The 24,417-nt window shown below is 45.5% G+C and overlaps 3 protein-coding genes and 1 pseudogene across 3 annotated transcripts; 3 read left to right on the top strand and 1 right to left on the bottom strand.

The window, feature by feature from the left end:
• LOC123076325 (uncharacterized mitochondrial protein AtMg00810-like) overlaps positions 1 to 24,417 on the top strand; it is a 39,868-nt pseudogene that overhangs the window by 11,927 nt on the left and 3,524 nt on the right.
• Positions 8,648 to 10,091, top strand: LOC123079144 (transcription factor RAX2-like). Its single transcript, XM_044501828.1, has 4 exons — positions 8,648 to 8,783; positions 9,243 to 9,372; positions 9,488 to 9,568; positions 9,638 to 10,091. The coding sequence occupies exons 1-4, from the start codon at positions 8,648 to 8,650 to the stop codon at positions 10,089 to 10,091; spliced, it is 801 nt and encodes a 266-aa protein (XP_044357763.1).
• Positions 14,131 to 18,528, bottom strand: LOC123079142 (putative leucine-rich repeat receptor-like serine/threonine-protein kinase At2g19230). Its single transcript, XM_044501826.1, has 12 exons — positions 18,399 to 18,528; positions 17,259 to 18,314; positions 17,001 to 17,139; positions 16,755 to 16,826; positions 16,586 to 16,657; positions 16,410 to 16,490; positions 15,861 to 16,024; positions 15,509 to 15,756; positions 15,176 to 15,302; positions 15,010 to 15,072; positions 14,713 to 14,905; positions 14,131 to 14,639 (listed from the first exon to the last, which is right to left on the bottom strand). Exons 1-12 carry the CDS (start codon positions 18,502 to 18,504, stop codon positions 14,195 to 14,197), a joined length of 2,766 nt encoding a protein of 921 aa, XP_044357761.1. The 5' UTR covers positions 18,505 to 18,528; the 3' UTR covers positions 14,131 to 14,194.
• On the top strand, positions 21,677 to 22,369 carry LOC123079146 (uncharacterized). Its single transcript, XM_044501829.1, has one exon. It carries the CDS (start codon positions 21,709 to 21,711, stop codon positions 22,186 to 22,188), a length of 480 nt encoding a protein of 159 aa, XP_044357764.1. The 5' UTR covers positions 21,677 to 21,708; the 3' UTR covers positions 22,189 to 22,369.

The following is a 24,417-nucleotide window of genomic DNA, read 5'->3' as shown; positions in this document are numbered from 1 at the left end:
GTAGAAAAATGGGCTTTTGTCCCGGTTGGTAAGGCCCTTTAGTCCCGGTTTTTGAACCGGGACTAAAGGGTCGTTACTAATGCCTCTCCCCTTTAGTCCCGGTTGGTTACCAACCGGGACTAAAGGAAATTTTATGATTTTTTTTTGAAATTTTTTGAATTTTTTTATTTTCAAATTTCTGAATTATTTTAATCTCTAATCTCTAATCATCACCCCTCATCACTGCTCAATTTATCCTCTAATCTCTAATCACCCCTCATCATTCTAAATCATCTAACTTCCCGAACGGTCACCCATCCTCCCACTCCCCCAGCCTGAGCACGCTTAACTTCCGGGTTCTATTCTCCCTCGTTTCCATGTCTGCACTTGTTGTTTTCCTGACAATAGTAAGATGTCAATCCTATTAACCCTCAGGAATTTTGCTTGAGCATGAAGTCACACATTTCACTGTTTGAGTTTGAAACTATTGTTTTAAAAAACAATAATTATTTAGTAACACTAATATTTCTTGAATAATTAGTTTGACCATTGTTTGACCACAGTTTGACCAGATTTGACCAAAATTCAAAATAACTGAAATAATTATTTAGTAACACTAATATTCTAGAATAATTAGTTTGACCATTGTTTGACCATAGTTTGACCAGATTTGACCAAAATTCAAAATAACTGAAATAATTATTTAGTAACACTAATATTCTAGAATAATTAGTTTGACTATTGTTTGACCACAGTTTGAATTTTTTTTGATTTTTTCCACTCTAGATCTTAAAAGCCCCGTAATTTTTTTGTTAGGTTTTTGAGGATTTTGAAAATGTTTAACGGGGTTCCCCCAGTTAAATTCGGATGTAACTTTTCGAGTAGATGATTTTTCATATAAAAAACTTTTTCATCCAAGTTCGTATGCAAAAGTTATGCCCATTTTACAAATTCCAGAGAGATTTTGCAAATAAAGTCAAAATTCATATTTGTTAATTTTCCCAACAACTAGACCACATATCACATGGGAAACTTATTTTATTTTATTTTTTTGACATTTCCATCATTTTCTTTTGTTTTTCCTAAAACTGAAAAGGTGGTGGGGGGGTGGTGGTAGAGTTTGAAAATGGGACCTTTAATACCGGTTCGTGCCATGAACCGGTACTAATGCCTCAGAGCCCATTAGTATCGGTTGGTGGCACCAATCGGGACTAAAGGGCCCAGGTGAACCGGGACTAATGCCTTAGCCGCACGAACCAGGACGAATGCTCACATTAGTCCCGGTTCGTGACTGAACCGGGACTAATGTGAATACTGCCCTGTGACCAAAGCCCTGTTTTCTACTAGTGTAACGACCTTATCTCATGGCCAAAAGATGCTTAAGTAAAAAATTCTGACATCTATAAACAACTACCTTCATATATACATATTCTTTTCTTGCTCATTGATGAAATGCAAGTGGATTTGTATGAAACTCAATGGTGATCCATAATGCTCAATTACCATACTTGTTCAGTTGTTAATACAAGTCTAAATAAACCTCAAGTCTAGTGAAGTGCTTGCTAAGTGCTAAAGTACACAATGTTGTTTTTGTACACCCGAGATCAGATGCTCTCTATTTCTCAGAATGAAGATTCAAAGAAACGAGACTATAATAAATAAAAAATCCGAAACAAACCTGGCATGTAGATAGCAGTGCGTGAAAAGCATTGTTGATTTGTAGTCTGTATTAAAAAAACTAGAATTAGAGCAAGAAAATAAATCATTTCTAGTTTTTTTTACAGAAAATCATTTTTTGGTTGTGAAAAGGACCTTGGGTTTTTGCACAACAACATAATAAGGCGATTTTTTTTCTGGAAATTTGGAACTTGAATACAATGATGAGTCATCTAATGCGATTTTCTTGGAACTGTTTGGAAGAGTGAAATGTATATTTTTTTCTCTAAAAAAGGAGCAACCGCTCCCCAACTCACTTAGGCTTTACCAGTGTCGTATTTTCCTCTCTTCCTACAAGTCCAAATCAACCCATCCAAAACAATTCTTCTGTTTCAACATACCAAGAGTTTGAAACACAGGACGACCATCACAGAATAATTATGTGAATCAACATATAAGGATAAGAAAACCGAATCTAGTAATCTTGGCCATCAAAACCTTGAATCTACTATGTAGTTGCATTTTAACTAAACGGAACATAGTGATGTACATGGAGCCAACGATATCAGATTTGTTTAGATAATGCAAGAGGATATCTCCCTCGTAAGTGTTGATCTAATTTTCAGCACAAACTGCTAAGTGCTAACATTCGCCTGTAAGTCTCAAAATACATATTTCACAGAGAAATTTATCAATTGCCCTTTAAGGCTAGACATTAGTTGCTAAAGGTGCACATGACCTCATGAGTTTCTAACTAGGTGTGAGCCTTGTGTTTGCTCGTTGACAATGCGATAGTGATTCGCTTTACTTAACCAACTTTGTGTTGAAATATATAGCATAATCTCTCTGAGCATTGTCTGAATGATCGGTGCTCGCAGTACAATATGGTATTAGAACCAATATGTGTCGAATTCAAAGCCGTGCAATTAGTTCAACCCTACTATTTTTCGGGGAGAATATTTAGCTAGTTGTGATATGATTATTAACTTCTATGAGTTTTTATTATCCATTGGATATGATTAAGACAGTTGATATGTTATATTTGGGAAGGTAACCTTCAACTTTTATTGAAACTCACGTACTCCCTCTTTTCTTTTTTGCAGAAAGAACGTGCATTACTCAACCATAAGGATTACAATCAACGATGCATCTGTCCTCAACATCTTCAGGACCAGAGCTTAGCCAAAGAGCTATACAACCACTATGTCTAGCATAATTTGCTAAGACATGACTAATAGCATTTTGGTCACGACTAATATGAGTAATACAAGCTTGACGGGACGTCAAGTTTGACTTGGAATAGAGCTAATATGCAGAGTAAAAAAGTCAGGGAGTAAACCTAGCTAGCTATAGTGTTATCCTCGACATAGCGGGATAATCCTGACAAACTTATTGGGATGGACGAAAGTGCATGGTTTACAACATTATACATGAATAGGTTAATTATTCCTTTTTAGGGAAAGTAGGTTATTCGAAGCTCTTCCTTAAGACAATGTTTTTGTGATAATTTTGATTATGTAATTTTGTGTATTTTAATCAAATATAATACAACCTAATTAAGAACGACACAATTTGTGCTGCTATAAATTATGCAACTCTGCAATTGTGCATCGAGGACGTATGTGTGATGCTACACTACATCTTGATCATTCAACTAACACGGTGTCGTTTCATTTCCGAAATAGACTTTCACCCAACTTTATATATATATTCCATGCAGTCGAATAATACTAGATGATGAAGAAATCCTCATACAAACAGGTCAAGAGAAAATAAAACATCATCCAAACGAGTGGCATAAGTGATACTAACCCCGAAGCATGAAAACATGAGAGCCACATCTAACAAGAGACAACCCTGACTAATCGAACACATCAAGCCATCTCTGGAAAAGGCATACATGCCGTTGAGGCCGCCCCTCGCTCTAGGCCATGGAGCGTCGCTCCCGTCGTTTCAAGTATGTTGAGGCGCTTATCTTCTTAAGCTCTTGGGGCGCCGGACCTATCAGCCGTTCATTATATGCGCCATGTACAAGGCTAGCCTATTTTTAAGCCGTCCTGATCTTGGCTAATACATTTCCCGGTAGTGTCCTAATAACTACTCCCTCCGTTTCTAAATATTTGTCTTTTTAAAGATTTCAAATGGACTATCACATACGGATGTATATAGACATATTTTAGAGCGTAGATTCACTCATTTTGCTCCGTACGTAGTCACTTGTTGAAATCTCTAAAAAGATAAATATTTAGGAACGGAGGGAGTAGTATTATACTTAGTACTCTACAAGGTCGACGGGCATAAGCTAAAGAACTGCTAATAGTACAAGACTCCTAGTAGTACCAAAAGTACAAGGTGCACCGTACACACCAGGTTTTAGAGCTTTGACCTGGTACGTGCTTTGATCATGCGGATTTTGACAGAAAATAAAATACTAATCACGACAATTCTACTTCCATAGATTCTCTTATCTATCGGAAACTAACAGATTACTACATCATCTAATGTAGTATGTGTTAGTCCCTTTCTTGAAAAGGACGAGGCAATGGTGTGTTCATGTCAGCTACAACATCTACACATGTAGAGAACTAACTTATGATTGGATTCTTTGGTGTGATCTTGTTATTACCATGCCAAGCCTATCAGACAGTTCTTACATCTCAAGTGCATACAATCGACTGAACCGAGCGTACCAAAAAAGCCTCTTGCTGCTCCAATTCTCAAAAACTTTCATCTATCCTCGACATTTGATTCTTTAAAAGTACTCCGGTTCAAACACCTTCATTATGACAGCGACAAATCTCACCATTTGGTCAATGCATGTGCTCTATCCCATCCAGGCATACTCTGTAATGGCATTTGCACTGTACCATACGCAAGCATCCTCAAAGCAATAATGCTTTTTCAGAGATGAGAGAATAACGGTGCTCCGGTGCAATCCTTTCTCAGTGTGAAGTAAGGATCATATTCCTTTACACCCTCGGTTATACGGAATAACAAATGCTTGCACGTACCTTAGCGACGCTGAAAGAAGCCCTCGTGATGTACCCGGTTGGCTTTGATGTAGTCATGGCAGACATATTACCCTTTATCCTATTCTGAGTAACAGTTATCTCGCCCGGTGTTGAGTCCTGAAGTTGAAAGATGCTCATCTTCCTTCTTGCTTCGAGGATCATCATCAGCATCATCATCTTACTCTTGCACTGAGTAAACTGCATAAAACACCACTTTAAGGGCTAGGTTTGCGAAAATCACTAGGATACAGTTTCTCTGCAGAAGGCACCACGTCTTGCGTAATTCTTTTGCAAAAACCACTGATCGGCGGATCTAGGTCGTTTAAGAGCGTTTATGACAGATGGGGCCCGTTTTCTGCCTACGTGGCGTAACTTTTTGTGCCGGATGGTTTTCAATCTAAAATTACAAACTAGGCCCTACAATTTTACATAGACACCCCTAAGTCAAAATTGAAAAACGCAATTAGACCCAGCGCTCCTCCTCCGCGGTGGACCACTACTCCCCGGCGAGGATCTGGATCAGGGCCACCGTCCTCCTCGCGCGCCCGGCCGGCCTTCTCGCGTGTCTGGCCAGCCTCCTAGCGACCACCCTTGCGGACGCCGTGCCCGCACTCGCCGCCGGGCACGGGGACGGGATGGACACCGTCGTCGTCGCCGCGCACCTAGATGCCGGCGTCGCACTCCTGGACGCCTGCAACACCATCGTCGCCCGCGTCGACCTCCTCCACCGGCGCCGCCTCCTCTCCCGCCTCGTGGTCCACCATGTCTCGTCGTCGCCCCAGTCACCGTCGTCCCTCAGCCGCTCGCGCGCCGCGCTTGACGACCGAGACGGCCGCGGCGTGGGGGGCACTTCCTCCCCTGCCTTGCCAGCGCTCCTTCCAACTCGTTCGTCGACCCGCCCCGCGGCGGCCGCGGCCATCAGCTCACCGTCGTCATGCGCGTCGTCCTCGCCTTCAACGCCGTCTCCTCCCTCGCCGCGACAGCCGCGACCACCATCCTCACAGGCGGGGTCGCGCTCAACGCCACCTTGCCCCTGGTCTCCGGCCTGCTCAAAATCGGGAACGAGCTCTCGTGAGTGTTGGGGGGGGGGGGCACGACGGCGGCGGCCCGGGGAGGGAGGGGCGGCGCCGAGCTCGTCTCCCGGCTGCGGATGGAGCGAGGGCGTGGTTGGAGGGCCTAAGATGTAGTAGGGAGAATGTAGGAAGGCTTTTTTGCATTAAACCTAAACAATTATGCCACGTAAGCAGAAAACGGGCCCCATCTGCCATAAACGCTCTTAAACGACCCAGATCCGCCGATCAGTGGTTTTTGCAAAAGAATTACGCAAGACGTGGTGCCTTCTGCAGAGAAACTGTATCCTAGTGATTTTCGCAAACCTAGCCCTCAAAGTGATGGTTTTATGCAATTTACTCCTCTTGCACTACATATGGTTGAGTTCCATACGATGTCCAGGATCCTTGGAAACACCATATAATCCTTACAGGTGTTATGCCTTCACCTCGTGCTTGTGTTGCATCGGGAAAGGCAGCGTGGTGCATGCATAACTGTAGCGGGTTGCCTGATGTTTGTCCCAAATCTTGTTTGTAACCTAGCCATATGTTGCCATTTATGATTTCAAGAGCTGGTCATTTAAGAAAGTGATTGAAAAAATGAGTTGGGCTTACTAAGTTGAATTGTTCTTTTCAAACAGATGGCTGTTGTTAGTGGCACTGCACAAAAGATTTACTTACATGTAGGATATCTCGTGATAGAGATTTTGGCATATGCGGAGCATCAATTTAACCAAGAAAAAAACATTGTGTTTTCCGCCGTTGTCCATCAATTATGCATATTCAGCATGCTCGCTACTTCAGGTTGCTAAACTTGACAGAAAAAGACCTATGATGATATATGCTATTAGCACCAATATGATTTTTTTTTCATTTTGTGCAAACATGGAGGTTGATTTTACCCTTTTCTCTATTGTGATATTTTGGTGTACTGCTATTTGGTACTGTAAATTTTAATGTCTTCAAAAGATAAAATACCTAACCAACTACTTTATGAATAAAATCATAACTTATTTGTGTGCTAAAACCTCGACTTGATATTGCAGCACTAGCACGGCAAGAGATGATAGTAGAAGATAGTGATATGAGTCTTATCAAACATTGATGGGGAGAGAAATGATTTTTTAAAAGTATATACAAGGTGAGATGGAGGAAATAATGAGAGAGACAGCGCACTATAAAAGAATCATCAATGGACCATAACTATCAATAAAACATACACCCACAAATAAAAGCATCTTCATTATTTCAATGAAAAATGATAGCGAAGAACAACTTAAGTTCATTTCAACTACTAACTATTGCAAAACAATAGAATTAATTCAACTTTGATGATAATAAGATGACCCCCATAGGATAATAACTTGCCCTTCCAAGCTTTTTCTGAAAGCAGTCCTCAATGCCCTTCTATTCTGCATTGGGAGGCCAAGGAATCAAAACAGAAGTGAGGTAGTCTCACAACCAAAGTCATTTGTACCAGTTCTTGTCTTCTTTGGCCTTACTAAAGCAGAAGATCTCACTCTTGTGAAAATTATTTTGGGGCTATATAGTTGCTCGAATAGCCAAAGAATTAGCTTCATATTAATTGCGCCCTTTCCATGCCATGCTCCATAAAAACGATAGTGTCGTTCGCATACTGTAGTACGTACACACCACAATCCACCAAATGTGGTATAAGGCCTGACCATCCCATTTGGCTCTTGCACGTTATAAGCACTACCGCCATATCATCAATGATGTTGAAAAGGATTGGTGATAAAGGATCACCCAACAGCAATCCCTTCATTGCTTGAAATAGTGATCAATGTCATTATGCTCTTAACCTTAACACCAACATTGCCTTTCTGTTTGAATGATAACATTTGGGCGTAAAGCCTCTCATGCACATGACCTGCTTAAGAAGGGCCCCTTGTCCTTGTTATAGATTTTAAAACGTGCACCTTTAATATAACTACATCAAGTTTCTTGGTATGTAACTCATAGAAAGTCTCACACAAGAAGACTCCTTCTAAGATGTGCCACCCATGCATAAAAGCGGTTTAGGTTTGTCTCACGGCTTTGTGCGGAATTGATGCAATGTGATTAGTGGCTACTTTGGTGGTCGTGGCCTCATGGGAAACTACCAGCAACACCAGCTACATGTATGTACTACCATCTATATACAATCTTTTGAAGCGGAAGTAATCAAGCTATCACCAAGCTAGGTCATGAGATTAGCGGCTAAAACGAAATAGATTATCGTCTGGTAGTTGCCAAGTTATCATCAAGCTTTTCTAGGTATATGGAATACGGGCCAATGCAAGTGCCTATAGACTAGAGGCCGGGGCCGCCTGACCAAAGCATATATGTCGAGTCTCTTTTGAGCATCTCGGCAAGAACTGACACTTATTGAACTTCTATACATATAATGTTGCAGCGCGTCATACAAAAGAGAATAGTGGTTATCTTGGTATTTTGTTTTTGCGAGGATCGGTTATGTATATATGCAAGTTGTAGCTAGTACAGGATGAGTTAAACTGACCGGTAGTGGTTGAACTCTTCTGGATGAGACTATGAGGGTGTTTGTTTCCAGGGACTTATTGGTTTAGGGACTTAAAAAAGTCCCTATAAGTCCCATCTAAATCAAACAGGAAGGACTTATAGGGACTTAAAGTGGGCATTTGGGATTTAGGAAATAAGACTCTCAAGAAGAGTCTTATAGGACTTATAGTTATAAGTCCCAGAATCAAACAGGTAGGGACTTTTTAGGGACTTGGGACTAAAAAAGTCTTAGGACTTACTATGAACCAAACAGGGCCTATATATGCTTGGTCAACTTGCTCAGTGCAGGGCCCTTGCTGCTCTACATAACCCCTTCCTAACCGTCGGGAGGATTACTCGACCGGAATCGGCGATCCCTCTCCCTCTCCTTCCCACATCTGCATTCTGCGGCCTGAACTGTTGGACTGATCCATGGGGAGGTCTCCCTGCTGCGACAAGGCGAGCGTGAAGCGAGGGCCGTGGTCGCGGGAGGAGGACGCCATTCTCAGGAACTTCGTCAGAAGGTTCGCCAATGCCGGCAACTGGATCACGCTGCCACAGAAAGCAGGTACCGTATACGTGTTACGTGCTACGGCCGGCCGCCGGCGTATATAGTTCATCCGAGACGAAAGGAAGAACGCGCCTGCCGGAGCTAGGAATTCATTCGTCAGCCGTACGCACTTAGGTTCATTTTTGCTTCCACCGTACTACGTACGTACGTGCCTTGAGGATGGTGCTAACAGTGGTCAAAAGAAACTCGTGTGAGCTAGGTTCGTCTGCTAGCAGTGGAATGCATGTGTGAGTTGCGACGTCTCTGTCTAGCAAGGCTGGTTGGTTGACAATTGACACAGTTTACGTAGTTAGTTTACGCAAGCTTATCATCGCTGCGTAATTAATTTACTCACCTAGCCAGGACTCCAGTTAGCGTGTGGCACACGTCAGAGTGCTTGTCCACTCTGCAAAGCACTTTACCTTCTCTATAGCTAGTTCTGTTTCTACTAGTAGTAATTTGCATATGCATCATCAGGGCTTAACCGCTGTGGCAAGAGCTGCCGGCTGCGGTGGCTCAACTACCTCCGCCCCGCGCTCCGGCACGGCGGCTTCACCGACGAGGAGGACAGCCTCATATTGTCCCTCTACGGCGACATCGGAAGCAGGTATATATACACGGATACATGACTACCTAGTTCTTTGTTGAACATATATACGTTTGACGGCTGAATTAATGTCACTACTTGAAACTATATATGTGGTGGTTTGGTTTGTAACCAGGTGGTCGGTGATCGCGGCCAAGCTCCCCGGCCGAACAGACAACGACGTCAAGAACCACTGGAACACCAAGCTCAAGAAGAGGTACTACTCGCTGACCGCGGCGCCATCAACTCCCCCTACAGGCGGCGACGCCGTCGCGTCCGCCGACAGCCCTCACGGGGTCGATCAATCGTCCCTCCCCCCTCCTCCACCGGCCATGGTGAACCTCGGCGCGGCCCTCGCCACGCTCGACGACGGCGGAGAGCTCACGCGTGAATCGGAGCAGCTGTACGCCGAGCTCATGGGGCTCATCGAGCCGCAGTCCACGACCCGTGAATCCACCGGGGAGGTGATGTCGTCGCCGTCGTCATTTGGAACAAGTCCGACGGCCAGTAGTTTTGCAGCGGGGAGCAGCGCTACGTGGCCAGTGGACGTGCATGACACAATACTGTGGCCGGAGTCTAGCGGGAGCGGCACGGTTGAATTTGATGATCCTTGCGTTGCTCACACTTTCGGTCCGGCGTCCACGCCCGACTCTTTCCAAGATTTGTTGGCCTCATCTTACGACGAGGTCATAGCGACTCAAGAGTTGCTGTACCTAGGAATGAATTGGTCTGAATTCTGAATTAGCGTGGTTACTTTTGTATATATTTAGATCTACTGTTTTTAAGTTATACTCCCTCCGGTCGTTTTTAGTTTGCATATAAGTTTTTGTCCGAAGACAAAGTATCTCTACTTTAACCAAACTTATAAAAAATATCGACATTCTCAATGTCAAATTAATATTGTTAGATTCATTATGAAATATAGTTTCATAATACATATATATTTGGTTTTGTAGATGTTAATATTTTTTAATATAAAATTGGTCAAACTTTGCATAGTTTGACTTGAGACAAATATAATACTCAGAGTAAAAATGACCAGAGGGAGCGAGTATTACCACACATCATGAAAAGCTTGTCTTAGATCTGTCTACCATCTTTTTGGGACGGAGTATAAAACATTTTGATTCGTAACTAGAATACCCATGACATGAAATCTTTTTTTAGAAACGGGAACAAAAAATTTGTCTCATCTTATTAATTAAGAAGAAGAATGACAAGGTTTGAGAGTTTCATGACCACAAATGTCAATACACAAGGGGAGCACTCTCCCGAAATTTTTTAGCCCCGGCAATGATCCAAATCTTCGCCTCAATGTTGATCGAGAAAATCACGTGGGTTGGTAAAGATGACTTGTTTCGAAAAACTCTCGCATTTCTTCATTCCAGATTGGCCAACAAACCAGCATCTTCATAAAATTGAACGCCCTCCCGCCATTCCGAGTTGTCCGTCGCTAGCATTCCACCAATATCTTACCCAATGTAGGTCAGACCCATCGCTAGCCTGAGATTACATCCCAAGCCAGTTATAGATCATGTTCCAAAGACGAATAGAGTAGGGATATTTGAAAATAAGGTGTACTGCCGATTCCGTTCCGTTTTGCACAACTGGCAAAGACTACAGTTTGGCCAACCCCTCTATGCAAATATTTCCGCCGTCCAAATTATGTTTCGGAGAATGAGCCATGAGAAAAAACATAATCTTTGGTGACGCAAAAAACATTCCACACCATCCTAGACATGTACGACTTGACCAAGCTGGCGAACTGCATCCGATAATTAGAGGTGGTGGAGTAGCACCCGTCAGCAGTGAATTTCCATCGAATGTCGTCTTTGGTGCCTGGAGTGAGTTGCACCTATTGGATCTTGCACCAAAGATTGAAGAACGGGATTCTCAGGGGTCCATGATGCTAAGCTTTGGTTAGGCGATCCACATATATATATATTTCGACACCCCCGGAAGTATGGCTCAAGAGGCCTATACGTGGACGGATAGAGAGGGGTTAACACCATTTTTGGATAATTTGCGAACGCTAGGACTTAAACTCAAGACCTTAGAACCTGATACCATGTTAAGCTTCATGCACTACCCAACGCAACCAAAAGTCTGAATTGATGAAAAGGCATAAGCAATTCATATATACACTTCAACACATGACAACTGGGCAACGGGCGCACTCGGGGCCAGCTTTCTGTAGTGTTTTTCGTTGCGCCTACGTATGTCATCTCATGCGTTGGTCCACATGCGCCAGGTGAGCCTGGGTCGTCATGTTAGCGTCGTTCGTTCCCTGCCGCGTTGTTTGGTTCGCGCCAGCCAGGTACACGTGACTTTTTTTTGAGCATCAGTACAAACATAAGCGCTCATATACACGCGCATACACTCACCCCTATGAACGCACACACGCACACCCTATCCCTATGAGCACCTCCGAGAAACTGAGCCGGCATATCATCTTGAGACTTGGTACACGTGACTTGTTCGTTGAATATTGCATTGTCAGCCTTGTCGTGTAGGGTTCTGAGGGGCTTGTCTGGCCAGCCTTGTTTGCGTATGCTCGGATGGTGGATGTTGTTTGGCTTGTGAGGGGCTTGCCTGGCCAGCCTTGTTTGTGTATGCTCGGATGGTGGATGTTGTTTGGCTGGTACCGTTTCGCCCTGCAGGTAGGTGTGCGCGTGGGGTTGTGAGGGACCTGTCCGGTCGGCCTTGTTTGCGTGTGCCCGGATGGTGGATGTTGTCGGAGCTGCTGCGCCTCCTGGTATCCTTTCATCTGCTTGGATGCATTGACGAGTGTGCGAGGTGCCGTCTTGCCCGGTTTATTTGTGTCTCTTTGATCCTTTGGTAGTTCGGCGATGCTGGGTCTACCGCAGCGCTTGTGCGTGTCATGTACCCTGTCGATGTTGTTCGCCATCATATGCAACGTCGCGCCGCCGCTTTTGCGGTGATTTGGACGTTTGCGCGTCATATGTTGGGTCGGTATAGTGCATGTTTCCTTCTTGTGTGTAGTTCGACGGCCTGTAGCCTTGCAACGCTTCGCTGCATTTGCTACGAAATAGGTATGTTATGTGCTGTGTCAGTGCAACAATTTTTTGTGTTTGATGTATTGTACATTGCATTCAACATGGCATCATTGCATTTGCAGTGCGTGAGAAGTGGGTGTGTCGGTCACTTGCTTGGGCCCGCCACACAAGCATCGTAGCCCATCAATCAAGCCCAACCAAAGGACAACACAAACTTATACCAGGGTTTGGGCCCTCACCTCCCAAAATACTAGCCAGCTTAGAGGAGACATCCTCAACCTTGTAAGTTGTGCTCTATCTCCTTCTACAACTGATGTGTGACTAAAGCTCAGAAATCTCTCCATGACACATTGATCACCATGGGCCGCTAACACGAGTCTTTCTAACCCACCAACCACCCGCGAGTCCATCACGATTTATTTTCTAGGTACCTAGACTCTGATACCACTTGTTAGAATAATCTGACGTACAACTGATCCATCGAGGAACAAGCAATCACAGCACAATGACGACAGCGAGATTTCGTAACGAGGTTCGAAGAACTTGCCTATTCCCAGGGCAATGGCTAGTTGACTACGAGCAGTCCTCCGTGAGAACGACAACACCGAATGCACTAGGTACTGGCACATGCCGCCGGCTCCTCCCGCGTGCATGTCGTTATCTAGTCATCGTTGGTTACAACATGGGGTACCTCTCATTATATAAGAGGCTAAGGGTATAAACTGTTCGACTCCAACATTACATGTATTCTGCCCACTCTACAACATAAGTCCAATCTAACCTGACCTTGTACATACTATTCGACACAAACACATTAGTGTTGAAAAAGGCACGACAGCGACACACGATTGGTCTAGCTTGCGGGAGGCTTTACCACAGACGCTTCTGGAATATCCTAACACCGTGTCATGGAGAATCACCCCGACGACAGAGTTCTCGGTGAGCTCGGCATATCATGCTCTGTGCTAGGCACCAAACACACCTTGGTTAGCTCCAATGTGGAAAGCCCCCGCCCCCTGATGATTAAGATATTCGTTTGGCAGCTACTGCGAAATCGCCTCCCCTCGGGGACAGAGGTTCTTAAGCGACACGGCCCCGGGAACGGCCTGTGCCCCTATCGGAGACGGAGGTACATATCCTCTTCGCTTGTACTTTTGCAAGGGTGATGTGGACGTTCGTTTACGAGGCGCTGGGACCCGAATGGGAGGCCCTGGACCTTGCGGACTTCCTTAACCATAGGACTACCCATCCGCCGCAACATTGCCGCCTTTTCTGGCTAGTTTTTGCGGCGATGACATCGACACTTTGGACGAGTCGTAATAAGATGGTGGTTGAGAAGGTCTTTCCGGCAAAGGCATCTGACTCCTTCAAATTCCTTGCTTTTATGCAGCACTGGCACCCGCTCTCGAGGCAGCGTGAGCATACCCGCCTCGGCCACATGATGAATGCGCTTCTAGCTACAGTGCGTCGGCTCGCAGCATCGTAGTGTCGCTTTGCGACTGCCACTAGGTGGCCTTTTTTCATATTTCTTTTATGTTTTCTTGGGCATTGTTGTGTTGTGGCCCCAGCCGTTGGTTTGTAGTTTGGGATTTGCTTGATTGTTGTACGAAACTTTGCTTTATTTATAAAACGGGGCGAAAGCCTATTTCGAGGAAGCGACACACAATCAAAAGCCTATTTAGAGGAAGCGACACACCATCAAAGAAGGGGGAGCTCAATGGAGAAGAGGGAATAGATACCGTTTGTTCTTATTGTGGGGACATGTTATGAGGTTGAAGCTCACAGCTAAACAGAAACTCGGATAAATCACAACGACATTCTCAGACTTATCTAGCTGCGGGGCCACTCACCAGGTCTAGCACCCTCCCACTCTGCGTACTCTGGCTTGCAGCGTCACTGCTTTCCGCATACTCGTCGGCGTCGCCACTTCCGGTGTAGGAACCGTGCACCCTCTCAGAGCCTTCTTCCAGCTCCAAGCTCTCCTTGAGCTGGACGACGACGTCGGCCATGGTGGGCCTCTGGCTGGCCGCCTGCTCCGTGCACCTCAGGGCAAGGTCGGCGACCTTCCAGACGGAGTTGAGGTCGTACCGCCCCCGCATGTTGTCGTCCACGACGCTCTCGATGTCGCCCTTGGCGAGCCTCTGCCTCGCCCACTGCACGATGTGCACGCTCTCCGGGAGGATCGGGGGCTGGCCGGTGACCACCTCCAGCAGCACGATCCCGAAGCTGTACACGTCGCTCTTCTCGCTGAGCTGGAACGAAGTGTAGTACCTGCAGAGCTCGTGCTGTCAGAGAGCACTTCAGTTTGCTTCTCTCTGGTTTTGGTTAGTGGGGAGGAACGTACTCGGGGTCGAGATATCCTGGGGTTCCCACTACTCGCGTGGAGACATGGGACTGGAGGTCGTTGTTGAAGGCCTTGGACAGCCCAAAGTCGGCGATCTTGGCCTCCAGGTTGCTCCCGTTCAGGAGTATGTTGGCCGTCTTCACGTCCCTGTGGATCAGCGGCGGCGTGCACGCCTTGTGCAGGTACTCCAGGCCTGTACACATCGTCAGAAAATGAAAATTCAGTTAGGTTGTTTTCTGACAGAGAAGAGAAGAGAAGCTGGTGTGTCCAAAGAAGTTAGCCTAGTAGCTAGCAAACCTTGAGCGGAGTCGAGCGAAATCCTTAGTCTTTGGCGCCATGTTAGGGACTCAGATGATTTTTCTGAAGGATACATACAAGTAATCAATAGGAGTTTCAGGGGTGAGAGTAGACGCTACTACTTTTTTTTTTGACGCGTAAGACGCTACTACTTGTCCGTTGGTACCTCTTAGCTTCTCTTGTAAAGTTCCTTCAGACATGTACTCGTACACAAGAGCTGAGTGTTGCCCATCCTTGCAGTGGCCAACCAGATTCACCAAGTTCCTGTGATGAACTCTAATCAAATGTAGAGCCTGAAATGCAATTCAGAGTACTTCTGTCAACGAGTGACCAAGTGTTTTTTTTTTTTTTGCAGTATATGATTTGGCGAAACTGACAAATTCTTGTTACTAAAGTAGTTGGGTAAAATTGATTTGATTAATTTTATGCACACGATGGAAGAAAAAAAGCAGGTATAGGTAATTAGGAATGAGAGGAAAAGAGCTGGAGGAAGCCTAACCTCTGCCAAGAACTCATTAACCCCTTGAGATGACGATTCTGAGCGTGTTTTGACTGCAACTGGGGTTCCATCTTCCAAGTAGCCAAGATAGACTACTCCGAACCCACCTTTGCCAATGGACTTCTCGAAGCTATTTGTGATTGTCTTTAGCTCTTTGTAACTGAACTGGCGGTTATCGAATTGCATTGAGACAGCGTCGCCATTGTCTTCTTTTGATTTACCTCCATTCAGCGGTCTGACAGAAAGATCTGCATAGGTACTAGTGCTTTATTAGCAACCAAGAACACAGTACACTATATTTTTCCTTAACAGTAATTAGACAAGTACTTGGTTTACAGTCAATAGAAATCACCATTTTCAGTTCTTCTCCTGCGAAGGCACAGCGTAAGAGTTACCACCACAACCACCATTACAGAAAGTACGACGGCAGCCACAGCGACAGTTACGGCAGTGCTCCTGTTAGGTTTTTTTCCTTGTGGCTGGTCATTGCTGATGCTGCTTATGTTCGCTTCAATCCTAACATTCACCAAAAAAATAAGGGTCACAAATCATAGTGAAAATAGAACAGTGTTAAAGGATATGTTGGATAAAGGAGCATTCTACTTTTCTCTGATCTTCACAGGCTATTGCTAAAACCCTATTAAAATGTTCAGATTTTTAATCCTTTGTTTGCTAATGCACAATAGGATTGTGAGTTGTGACAATGAGCAGGTTCGTGATTATATTTATTTTCTTCTGAGCTACGATATAGTATATATATAGGAAGATAATATACTACTCCTTCTGTATACTACTCCTTCTCTAAATAAGATCTTTTAGATCACTACTTATCTAAAAGATCTTATATTAGTTTACAGAGGGAGTACCTTTCAGCGCACAAAAAAAAGGGATAATATACTACCTTAAAGAAAGTGCACCTTCTTGCGACCTTTTTAGAAGACTTTCTGGAACAGATCCATTGAACTTGTTGCCGGTCAAATCTCTGAGGGGAAACAGGGGACGGGATTAATGTTGGGCGAGTGTAACAGTGACAATGTATGATCAAAGTAGTACAAATCTCATAGTCATTGATCCTACAGGACAGCAAGCGACGGTAGTTGTGCAAGAAATTCAGGAATGTTCCCTGTCAAACTGTTGTGAGATAAATCCCTGAAAGATCAAAAAAATTCCAACTATTAGCACTGAATATGCAGCACAAAAATACTGACGGAGAACTAGAGTAGTAAAATAGATGATGCATATTTACAGGTTCTGAAGAGCAGTGAGATTGCTTAAAAGAGTGGTGATTTCTCCAGCCAACCCATTGGAGGACAAGTTTCTGCATTCCAAAGGTTACATGTTTCTCAGTTATTTTACTATGTAACATAGTACGTACTCCCTCCGTCCGATGTAAGACGTTTTTTGACACTACACTAGTGTAAAAAAAATGTCTTGCATTATGGGACAGAGGGAGTAGTATTTAGGACTGAATTTGCATCTTGCAGGAACTCACAGTGAGGTGATCCTTGGTGCGCTAGAGATTGCATAGTTGCAACCTACACCGTCCCACAAATATACCTTGGGGCCACACGGATCACCCATCCAGTTCCTCTTGATCTCATACTTGGCCTTGATAGCCATAATGGCACTCACTAGGTTCCCCCAAATTAATTAAATAAAACAACAAAATGTCAGCTTCATTTCAGTAAAAATCACTGTGCATAACGAAATTCAGTTCAGAGACACCAATTTGCATGTATAGAGACCATACCATCTCCTCCATCGGTTGCACGCTCTGCAGTAGGCACCATGACATAGATCTCCAGCGCATTGAGCAATGGCGGCAGCGTGGAGTTGGCGGTCGGTTCGATCCTGAAGCTGTACTCCACGCTCCCTGTCACCATCCCGAACATTGAGCTGGAGTAGCGGAACTCCGGGGAGAAGGGCTTGCTGTACCAGAGGCCGTTGTTGAGGTAGACCTCGCAGATCCTCGCCTCGCTGCTGTTGAGCCGCCGGAGCTCGGCCATGTGAAGCACGGCGAAGTAGTCGAGCTCCTTGTTCGACTCGTACGCGTCCCAGTAGAACCGCAGGCTGAAGCCGTCGTCCACGGTGGCGGCCGTCTGCATCACCGCCGACGGCACCTCGAACTGGTCCCCGGCGACGTAGCGCACGTTGCCCGTCGTGTTGGCCGGGTTCCATGACCGCAGGTTCGCCAGCACCTTCCAGACGCGGTCGTGGGGGTCCGACGGGTACCTTACGACCAGCTTCTCGTCGTCGGGGCCGAGGTTGTACCGGCCGTGGACGGCCATGGACAGGGAGGCGTTCGCCACGACGGTGTAGAGGGTGTCCGGGAGCGGGCGCAGCTCGAGGCCGGAGATGAAGGGCGTGCCGAGCCCCTTCTTGCCGACGAGGCAGACCTGGACGTAGTCGTCGGGCACGACGGCGATGATCTCCGCCTGGAAGGGGTCGGAGACGCTGGAGACGTTCACGGTCTGCCAGAAGTTGACGCCGAGGTGGAGGTCGAACACGGCGAGGCCGCCGGGGCCCAGCCCGTCGTAGTTCCCGTGCAGGAAGGTGGCGCGGACCAGGTACTTGGTGCCCGGCGTCAGGGGGCGCACGGTGTAGCAGTTCCGGGCGCCGGTGGGGAAGCTCCGGAGGTCGTTGTAGAGCCTCGGCAGCTTCAGGTCGATCATGTCGGCGTGCTCGGCGGAGATGTTGTGGCTGACGCCCGCGTCCACGAACTGCGCGTCGGAGACGTACGGCAGCCAGGTGACGGCGTCGACGTAGCCGGCGCTCGGAGGGCTGCCGCAGTCGATGCTGATGAAACCTGGAACCGAACAGTTCGAGGGTGCCACGAGTGTGTAATGTATCGGACTCCGGGGAGAAAATGTGTGGATTGCAGGCAGCTTACCGCGAGTGTTTGCTTGAGCGCGAGCATGGAGCACGGCATGGGCGACGCAGATGGAGATGATCGACAAGACGGCGGCCGTCGTCCGCACGGAGCCCTGGCGCGACATGGCTAGCTGATGATGACCTCCAGCTCCAGGTGCCTCCGTGATCTTGGAAAGAGAACATCAACGGATGGAGCTAATGCACTGATTTATTTTGGGTTAATGCACGTCTTTGCGACTGTATTTTATTCTGGCGTATTTCGATCAATCGCGACGAACAGGGTGCCACGTTGTGGGCATTCAAATCAGTGCGTATTGGTCCGAACTCGGATACAAAATTCGCCCTCGTGTCAACACGCGATGGTCTTTTCTAGATTTGTTGTGCGTAAAACATGCGTCATGGCCGTCTACTACCCCTACCACTACCACACAGCGAGCCGAACACTGCTTTTCTTTACAATCAGCCGAACACTCTGCTGACAGCGAGCTCCTAAGTGCATCTAAGCAACTCTAGCAGATCTCGCAAATCAACCCCTCGCGTAAAATAACCGTCTACACAGGACCGGGACAAAAAACCGTCTCGATCAAGTTCGGCCGTAAATATTTTTGCGGACACCTTCATATTTCGGCCCATAGCCGTCAAACCTAATCCTCCCATTCCGCGCCGCCTGTCTGCATCGCCGCTGTCGTAAATCCCTCCGGCCCCAAGCCATCTCGCCTCGTTGCGCCCCAAATCGCCGTGATGGGGCCGCCACAACCCCTGAACGGCGTTTCCATGCGCTGACGGCCCCATCGGCGCCACCTAGCCCACCCCCTCCCGTCGTCACTCACACGGCCGTGTTCCTCGCCGCCGCGCCTACTCCTTTCGCCGCCAGCGTGAAGCGGAAGCAGCAGGGCAACCACGTCGTCCATGGAGTTGTAGCTGCCGCAGTCGTGAATCCTCCCGTCGCGGTCCCCGCCTCGCGGACGTTTTTTTTAAGAAAAGGCATGCGCCCGACTTTATAAATAAAGCCATACGGCAGGTAGCGAACACAGAGATGTCCAAACACACGACCAGCAAGACCCCAACCATGGGGCAGTTGAAGGAAAGTTAAAGGGGTACACGGCTCCCTAGCCAGTACACGGCACGCAGGCCGGAATAGTTCACAGCCAAAGAGAAACTAGCCAACCAAGCGCAAAACCAACTAAGCATCCTGCTCTTGTCTGCAAAGATTAGACGCCGAGGCCCGAACTTTAGAGATCAGCACAGACAGTGCATCTTGGTCCTCCACCTTAGTCAGTGATTTCCATTGCTGCAAGAGAGCACACGATTTATATAAGCAATCAACAGGTTTAGCGGGAAACACATGCTCAATGATAAATTTGTTCCTAGTCGTCCAGAGGGACCAACAAATCGCTCCCAGGCCCATCCAAAAAATCGTGTGGACATTCGCCTCCTCCATCCCCTTCGGTGGACGGCCAAAGACCCAAGCGAAGGGGCCGAAGAAGAAGGCCGTGGCGGCGCGAGGACAGGCCCCGCCTCCACCCCTCCAGTGAGCAATATGTCACGCAATCCCGTCGACTCCACCAGCGCCAACGTGCTCGATGAAACGCCGGAGAGGTAAAAAAATTATCTTTGCTCCAGTGAACTTTGATTGAAATTTGCTTCGGTTTCTTAGTGTTTCAGCCGTCAGATTTTGTAGCTACCCCGTTGATACATCATATACCGAGTTATTGCAGGAGAACAAGGTGGACTTGAGTGCTCCACTTGATGATTTTGATCCGGGCATCAATCCGGAGGTTCAAGCCGAGGTTGAGGAGGCGGATGACAACAATGATGAAGTGAAAGAGCTTGAGGTGGAGGGGTTTGATGCTAGTCAAGCCAATTTTAAAAAAAGAACCGGCAATTACACGAAGTTGGAGGACGTTTGCTTGATTCGAGCATGGGAGAGCCGTCACTCACCAAAACGAGCAACACGGCAGGCTTCCTGTACGACCCCACACGCGCCTCGGGAAGCCCATCCAGGGGTACTTTTAGCGTAATCGCTATATGTCGCATGTACTTATTCTTATTACCGCTCGCCTACTGCATGGCGCTATTTAAACCGGCCTAATACTGTAGCTTCGCACGTGTTTTTTTTACTCCCTCCGTCCCAAATAAATGTTGTCCTTTTAGTTCAATTTTGGAGGAAGTAGTTTTTTACTGGCCTTTTCACTATTTTTATTTGTTTTTTCGGTTTTCTTTTTTTCCTTATTATTTTCTTTTCTCTGGTTCACTTTGTTTCTTTCCTTGGTTTTTACCAGTTTTCTTTTTTTCATTTTTCTTTATTTTCAACACACATCTAATATTGTCATAGACATTTTACATTTTTCGTAAACATCAGAAACATTTCTCTATTCACGTTTAACATTTTTCTAAATACATGATTTTCTAAAGTATATATTTTGATGTCTATTTTTTCTCATATACATCTAAAACATATTTTACGTATGTTTAACTTTTTATTACATGATTAAGATATTTTCAAATACTTGTTTTAAACTTTTTTTGAGTACCTGTTAACATTTTTCAAATACATGTTGGAGCGTTTCGTTTGTATGATACGTGCCATTTATATAAACTATGCAAAAAATTTTTTGCAATATATAAAATATTTTTAAATAAAGTCTCAAACATTTTATTTGAAACGTATGTATATTCTTGTATATGTAATGTACATTCTTTTGAATAGTATGAAACATATTTTTCATTTGACAAACATTTTTTAAATTGTATAATATTTTTAAAATATGCAATATACATTTTTTGATACACTTGGACATTTTTGAAATTTCACAAACAATTTTTTATGAATGGTACAATTTTTTTTAAGAACTCAGCAAACATTTTTTTACACCGCATTATATTTTTAATTGTGCGTTGAACACGTTTGAAAAAGTAACTATTTTTCATAATATTCGTATTTATTATTTTTATAAACTTTTAGAAAAGTAAAAAGAAACATGCATGCAACGTCAGCGGGATGAGACCACGTGGTTATTGCGCCGGCCCACTACTGGCTCGTTGTAGGTGACCTGGTCATCGCGCTCGGCCTACTAATTTTTTTTTATTTTTTTTTGCGAAACCTCGGCCTACTAATTCAATACGTTATTTGTCTCAAAGAAAAAAAAGGAAACAGTCGGATTGCTCAGGAAACTTGGACCCCAAGTTGCCGACCACACGACAAGAACTGACGAACCCGAACACTAACCCGTGTCCGCCAAGGAAGGGAAGCCCCCGGTGTGTATAAATTGTCCATCTGGCCTCGACGCACAGAACCACGAAAAGCAAACCAAAGGAACCGAGCAAACATGCGTCGCGAGGGACGGCAGCGAGGGTGGGTGCGCGTGTACGACCGCGAGCTGGTCGACCCGGAGGGCAAGCGCCGCGCCGTGCACGCCGTGGAGGGCCCGGCGGTGGCCAACGGCGGGTTCATCAGGGCGCCGCGGAAGCCGACCAACCAGTCCAAGTCCGGCGGCCTCCGCGCGCTCGGCAGGAGCGGCATCGCGCAAGAGGAGAAGGAGGAGGAGCCGCAGGCCCTTCCGCCGACGATGGCCGCGCGCTTCGGGTACTACTACTCGACGGGATTGCAGTCGCCGTTCAAGTTCGAGTCCGCCATGTACAACTACAAGAAAGTGGAGATCCGTCCGCCGGCGGCAGCGCGCTTCGGGGGAAGATCGTCGTGCAAGGCGGGGCGCAAGTTCAGGCACGACGAGGTCAAGAAGTACTACCTCGACGCGGCCGACGTCCTCGATGGGCAGCTCGATTATCTTCATGACTTCGATTCGTGAGCGCTCGGAACGGAGGTGCATTGTCCGGTCCCTATGCCAACAGAAGGATTTTTGTTTTTGCTCCTCAAGTTCGACATGAGGAATGGGGAGTTGTATACTGGATCCAGTGGTGTATCTAATAAAAATGAGACTTTTTTGTGTGTGAATGTAATAAAAATGAGACTTCAGTTCGTCTTTTTGTTTTTTGAACACAGTACAGACACGAGCGCTCATACATATGCGCATACACTCGTCCCTATGAACACACACGCACAGCCTACCCCTATGAGCACTTCCGAGAGATTGAGCCGACATATCATCTTGAGATGAAGTCACAGTAGGCGACTCGTCGTCGACGGAAACATCTCCTCCAACTAAAAGTGCATCGCCAGAAATCCTGAAATAGATCCAGGAATGATGTGAGCACCAGGACTTGAAGCCTGGTGGGCTGGGGATACCACTGTCCCTCTAACCTTGCAAGCACAGGTTGGTTCGCGGCTTCAGTTCGTCTTAAAATGACACTCCAAGATAGTGCCTCCGTATGACGACGTGTATGTATTCAACTTTCTATGTTTGATCAAATTTATAAAAATACCAACATCTACGATACCTATGTATTAGATCTATCATGACATCTATTTTCATGTTTTACAGTTAATACCGTAGATATTGATAGTTTTTCTATGAACTTAGCCAAACTTTACATCCAAAGGGAACAAATGTCTTACATTTGAAACACATTAGTTATTGTACTCTAAGTCTCTCATCCTTCAAGTAAGAAATAGTCCGTCAGTGCCTCACCGGAGAAGCAACAACCTGTGGGTCACTTAGAATGGCAGACTCGCCGGGTGTTTGGAGGTTTGCTGTGGTTAGAGGGATGGCTGAAGGCGGCCCCAGCACGACAGTGGGCGACAGTTGGGGGTGGGGGGGTGAGGCCGGCGGGGAAGCGTCGTGGGCGTCGACAGCAGGCGGTTGGACCAATGGTATGTCTGGTGGCTCAGGGTAAAAGATGAAGAGGAAAACCGATTGGAAGTACAAGAAGGCATCTAGCCCGTCGGTTCTGCATTGGAAGGTTGGAAACTATTCGACTCATTTTCAGTCGACTGGCCTCTAGCCAGTCCCAATTTTCAGTAGTAACGTCTTGAAACTCGTTTTTTTAAGTAGAGAAACATATTTTTATCCCTTTCTTTTGAGCGTATAATTTAAATTCCATTTAGTAGTTTTTTGCATGAATTTTATACTAGATATCATGATAAGATGATAACAACTACTCTGGTTTGATTATATACAATGGTTATATATACTAAATAGATCAAAAGTGTAAGTTTCTCTGTTTTAGCTTTTCTTATATATTTATATGTATTCGTCTTTGTTCCTTTAGGCTGGTCATAGTGGGGAGTAACTTAGACTAGTAACATGCATATATTACTAGTCAATGTTACTACCTCTATAGTGCATAGTATCATAGATTAGTATCATAGGTGGTCTCATTTATTGCCATGCATGACACATAGTAGCATCACATTTATTATGTTACGATATCTACCTATGTTACTATAACCATCTCTCTCTTCTTTAATTGCCTGCCACATAAGCATATTTACGGGTCCCAAGAGCATGATACTACTTAGACTAACCACAGTGGGAGTAACATAGATAGTAACATCACACATATCTAGGTTAAATAGATGATGTGGCATGCAATAAATGAAGAAAGAGATAAAAATGGCAACATAGCTAGTTACTACTAGTATGAGTAACATCACACATATCAAGGCAAGATGTGTCTATAGCCTAATAAATGAAGTGCTCCATGTTACCACACATATGTTACTCCCCACTATAGAGGTAGTAACATAGACTAGTAACATGGGCATGTTACTACTCTATGTTACTATCCATTGTGGCTAGTCTTATGTTACCCCCACTATGGCCAACCTTAGATAGTACTCCCTCCGTTCTTAAATATAAGTCTTTGGAGAGATTCCACTATGGACCATATACGGAGCAAAATGAGTGAATCCATACTCTAAAATGCATCTAGATACATCCGTATATGGACTATAGCAAAATCTCTACAAAGACTTATATTTAGGAACGGGGGGAGTAGTAGTAATAATTGCAAAAAAAATTCAGCTTTCCCGCCCCAACAATGTCGTCACAACTGTTTTTCGCGTATACACAAGAGGTTGCGTAACATTGCGGTGATAGATAGAGTAGAGTAGCAAGAATACGGATATACGGTATGAA

Source organism: Triticum aestivum, chromosome 3D (assembly GCF_018294505.1).
Source record: "Triticum aestivum cultivar Chinese Spring chromosome 3D, IWGSC CS RefSeq v2.1, whole genome shotgun sequence".
Classification (NCBI taxonomy): Eukaryota; Viridiplantae; Streptophyta; class Magnoliopsida; order Poales; family Poaceae; genus Triticum; species Triticum aestivum.
This window is presented reverse-complemented; position numbering and strand designations above follow the sequence as displayed.